This window comes from Daucus carota, chromosome 9 (genome assembly GCF_001625215.2).
Source record: "Daucus carota subsp. sativus chromosome 9, DH1 v3.0, whole genome shotgun sequence".
Classification (NCBI taxonomy): domain Eukaryota; kingdom Viridiplantae; phylum Streptophyta; class Magnoliopsida; order Apiales; family Apiaceae; genus Daucus; species Daucus carota.
Window position 1 is genome coordinate 23726176 of NC_030389.2, and position 5006 is coordinate 23731181.

At 38.4% G+C, this 5006-nt stretch overlaps 1 protein-coding gene across 1 annotated transcript; it reads right to left on the bottom strand.

Moving 5' to 3' along the window:
• Positions 1-1021: 1021 nt before the first annotated feature.
• LOC135149504 (uncharacterized) lies at positions 1022-2044 on the bottom strand. The gene is made up of 2 exons (XM_064085232.1): positions 1571-2044; positions 1022-1504 (listed from the first exon to the last, which is right to left on the bottom strand). Exons 1-2 carry the CDS (start codon positions 2042-2044, stop codon positions 1022-1024), a joined length of 957 nt encoding a protein of 318 aa, XP_063941302.1.
• Between the last annotated feature and the right edge of the window lie 2962 nt (positions 2045-5006).

Here is a 5006-nt window from a genome sequence, read left to right on the forward strand (position 1 = left end):
CCTTGTACAGACTTGTACCAAGGCTTCCAAAGAGACTCTTCTTTTTCTGATCTTGAGTTTTCTCAGAGTTTATCTTCAGCCAAGAGACTTTAGCATCTTCAGTCTTAGTCTTTTCTTCTGTTACTGGAGCTTTAACTTGAGCATTGTCAGAGGTTAAAGTTATATCAGAGATTTGTTTCACTTCACCCTTTCTTCTTCTGGTCAATCCAGCTTCTTCCTCTTCAATTTGATCAGATACATCAGTGATTATATTTGCATTCTTGCTTAGCTTTATCATCCTCTGAGAAGGATTCTCTGATGCTATCTTGATCATTGACTTCTTTATCACAGGAGGAACTCCATCAACAGGTTTCTTCCCTTTGTCTTTTGAATCAGTCTCAGGTTGAGTTTGAGACCTGGTTCTTGGTCTGTTGATGTAAGTGTAGTTCACCTCACTAATTACTATCCCTTTTTGCTTTGGATTCTTCTGTTTCTGTGAGGGATCAGTAATTTGTTTTTGTTCATCAGACTTTGTCCTGCTGATCTTCTTCTTCTCAGCAGCTTGTCTTTCTTCCTCAAGTCTGATGGCTTCTATATTCACTCCTGGATTTTCTTTTTCAAATATTTTCCTTGCTACAGCTTGATCAATAGCTTGCAAAGAAGGAGATTTGTAGAATAGGGTGGTTTCTCTGCCTCTGAACTTCAGAGTTTGGCAGAACTTCTGAGACTCAGGGTCTCCAGCTTCAATCATCTTATCTGATTCAGGAATCAGATCTTCCTTCTTCTCTTTAACCTCAGAGCTCACAACTGCAAGTTCTTTAGATATAACATCAGAAATCCTGACTGCTTCACTTATGCTCTGAACTTGAGACATAACAGTCAACTCCATAGAGTTGTGTTTTTGTTGAGAATCTCTGAGTCTATCAGAGTTTGCTTCTTTATCACTCCTTTCCTTTTCTTTGATTTGCAGCAGCTTTAACTGCCTGTCAGCAATCTCCCTATTTCCTTCTTCATCACCATCTGGCTTTTTCTTTGTCATATGCTAGTCAGATTTGCATTTGTCTTTAGATATCTTCTCCCCCTTTTTGACATCAGTAGAGGTGAAAACTTGAACCAGCTGAGCTACAGAGGAGCTCAAATCAGCCAGAGTATGCTGCATTGATGTTTGGGTGGCCTCAATAGAGGCCAGTCTGTCTTCCACAGATGGAGGTGGAGCTCTGCACATCCTCTTGAAATATGATAGTTGACAGACTTTTCTCTGTGCAGAAATGGGATGTTGAATTGGAGACGCATGAACTGGAGTAGGAGTAGATTCTCTGACTGGTGACAGTGTATGTACTGGAGAATCAATTCTGACTGGAGTTGATTCCCTGACTGGATCAGAGGTTGGAGAAGCAGAAGTTTGAATTGGAACAGAGGTAACCTCTGTTGCATCATCATCATCATCCTCATTGACAAATATACTCAGAGTATGAGATGCCAGAGCTTCTGTAGCTGCATCAGAAGTTGCAGCTATAGGAACCTCCTGAACAGGAGCTGCAACATTAGCCTCAGTTTAAATCAGAGAGTCTTGGATCATTTGCAATACAACCTCTATATGTGCATCTTCTGATTGGCTTGGAATATCAGGAGTTTTATCTGACACATGAGTATCAGCTGCATTGATGTCTTCATGTTGAATAAGAGATTCCTGATTCAACTTCAACATTTCATCTGATTTGGCCACTGCTGGTTGATCATTACATTCAGATATTGATTCTGACATTTGAATGTCAGCTGCCATTGTTTCAAGTGGAACTGCAGAGATAGGTTCAATCAGGACTGGCTCTGCACTTGAAGGTTGATCAGAGAATGGGATCAAGGCCTGTATGAGATCCTCTGACTGAGGTGGCTCAACAGTCAGGTCAGTTATATTAGTGGGCTTGATCTTCTTCCTCTGTTTCTTAGCTGGTGGAGGAGGTGGAGGTGCTTCATCAGAGTCAGAGTCTGATATTTTCTGCAAGAATCTTCTTTTTCTTGGAGGAGGAGATGGTTTACTTGGAGACTTTGAAGATCTGAGAACCATTTTTGGTGAAGTTGTTTCAACTGGCCCTTTTTGGGAAGGACCAGAGGTTAAGGTTTGAGCAGATTTTACAACTGGCCCTTGCTGAGAAGGACCAGAGGTTGGATGAGCATCTGTTGAGCAGATGAAGAGGGAGGATGTGGTATATTCTCATCAGAGAATAATGGTCCATACTTATTTGGCATAGCTACCCTTAACTTATCTTGTACTGTTACAGGAATAGCAAACACTGGTGCATTGGGTTTCTTGCTATCCTTTTTAATGAGATCAGTAAAGGCACACTTAGTAATTTTAAATGGCAACTCATTTCCAGATTCAGGCATAGGAACATTAGGGAAGCAGTAAGAAAATATGAGCTGACAGAATCTAGCATAATAAATAACATTCATATTCTCTTGTCTCCTATCACCCATAAATCTTAAGATTGAAGTAGAAAAATCAAATTTAAGATTGTGGATCAGAGAATACCCAATCTGTTGGCTGAAACTAGGAATGGCATCGAAGGCCCTGGTGATGCAGTCATAGAAGAAGCTCCACTCCTTGCAGAGATGTGGACGCTTGAGTTCCCCCATCTTGTCTGTACTAGCTGAGTACCCAAAGAAGATCATCATATCTCTCAGAGTTTGAGTGGGTACTGCGAAATCGAACTTATTGTGTTCAGGAAGATGAAGAGCCTTCCTGATTGTCGCTGGTGAGACAAAATATTCTTGACCCTCATAATCACAGGTCAAGGATGGAGAGCCATGGTCACCTCCATCATCATAGCGTACCGTCCTCCAGAATGTGAGGACTTGTGAGGGAGAAATAGACTCTGGTTGAGTCAGAGCGTACATTAGCTCGCTGTGAGCCAGAAAATCTTGAATAAGATGAAATTCCTTGGGAGCTTCATCATTATCAAGGATGGTAGCATAATTGTTGGTGACAAACTTCGCCCCATCGAACTCAAATGTTGTTGTCGACATAATTTCTGAAAGAAAATGAGAGTTTGAGAGAGTGTATGTAAGGTGTTTGATGAAATGCGTAGGAGAAAATGAGAGTAAAGTGTGAGAGAGAGAGAGAGTAAAAAAATAAATCGTGTGTTAAAAAGTAAAAAAACTTTTTAAAACCTGATATATATCTGTGTGTGCACGATTCACCGAGAGGAGACAGTAGTGGGACACGTGTCATGTGTTTAACGGTAACAAGAAAGATAGTGGGACGGTAATTATTACTGGCGTGTGAATCTGCATGTTTGTGTAACAATTTCTGAGGAAACACAATTATTCATCGTGTTTTTCTCCACTCAGGAATTCAAATGGATTTTGTACCGTTTGACGATTAAATCTAATATTTACCTGATCAAAAATCATTTATTTTAAACTCCGACTTTGATCAGATGTTTGACCATTGACCAGTGTTTAAATAAATGGCATACTATGAGACAAATCAGAGATTGCTCATAAAATTTCGTACTGATGAGAGATAGACATTGAATGTCTCAATAACAATTTTTCCTCAGAGTTTGCAAACGATTGTTTGAATTTAATCAAAAATCACTCGATGTCATAAAATTTGTTAATCACAAATGTTGAGTGAAAGGTGTGTGTTGACATGATTCCTCTATTGTCACAGAGATTGACAAATTTCTTAAGAAACATTAGAAAGAATCAGATTAATAGAAAATGTTTTAACCACCTCATAAGCCGAGTTTCTCACAATATGGATCAGAGTATAAGTTTTCTTCTCTTTTGTAAGACATTTATCTTTTGAAAGGAAACTTCTCATGGTAAGTGAGTCATAACCTTCATCAGATTTTTATTTCTCAGTGTATTTCTCTAGTAATCAGAGAATGCGAAAGGTCTCCAAGAAAAATACGATTTTTCTGATGCATTTTGCTTAATACCAGTAGTGCACTTGGATCTTTCCTTTCACAAAATTTCTAAGATCTCAAAGGAGTACATGAGATAACTTTTTCTTTTGTTTTGTTTTGTTTTGTTTTGTTTTCTTTTCTGAGAAGAAACAAATTTTATTGATCCATATCTGAGACTTATTTACTCTTAGCTCATAAGGGGAGTAAAACAAATTCTCCACTGAGTACATGTCTAATATTTAAGAAGTAAGGCAGTCTAGGTAACAGCTCTAAATCATGTTTTGTATAACATGGATTTCCACATATGTAATATCACAAAAATCAGACTTTAGAGATGTTCATGACTTAATTCAAGTATTTGCAACATATTCTTCACAGGAATTTCTCTTATCAGTGAAAATTCATGTCATCAGAGTTTGTCAGGTCAGAGTATAAATATCAGAGTTTGTCAAATCAGAGCATAATCATCAGAGTTTAGATCAGAGAATAACAGATGCAGATGTAGATCAAGTCTATAAAAGTGATTAATAACAGATATCTTATTATGAAATGTAACAGAGTTTAGAGAGGACCAGAGATCATCCCTAATTCGTTTACAAGTCTTGTGAATGTTGCTTCAGCCAAAGGTTTGGTGAAGATATCTGCTAACTGCTGATCTGTTGGGACAAAGTGAAGTTCTACTGTCCCTTCCATCACATGTTCTCTGATGAAATGATATCTTATGCTGATATGCTTGGTCATGGAATGCTGTACTGGATTTCCTGTCATGGCAATAACACTTTGGTTATCACAGTAAATAGGAATTTGAGTAAGGGATAACCCATAGTCCAACAGTTGATTTTTCATCCATAAAATCTGAGCACAGCAACTTCCTGCAGCAATATACTTTGCCTCCGCAGTAGATGTGGAAATTGATTTTTGTTTCTTACTGAACCAAGACACCAGTCTTCCTCCAAGAAATTGACAACTCCCACTTGTGCTTTTTCTGTCTATTTTGCACCCTGCAAAATCTGCATCAGAGTAACCAATCAGTGTAAAATCTGATTCTCTGGGATACCAGAGTCCCATCTCAACTATACCCTTGAGATATTTGAAAATTCTTTTGACTGCTACCAG

Excerpts from the sequence above, each read along its gene's own strand:
- LOC135149504 (XM_064085232.1), bottom strand. The coding sequence starts at position 2,044 with ATGGTTCTCAGATCTTCAAAGTCTCCAAGTAAACCATCTCCTCCTCCA. Across the intron at positions 1,505-1,570 it reads CAGAAGATGCACATATAGAG|GAGGTTCCTATAGCTGCAAC; the intron begins GTTGTATTGCAA and ends GCTCCTGTTCAG.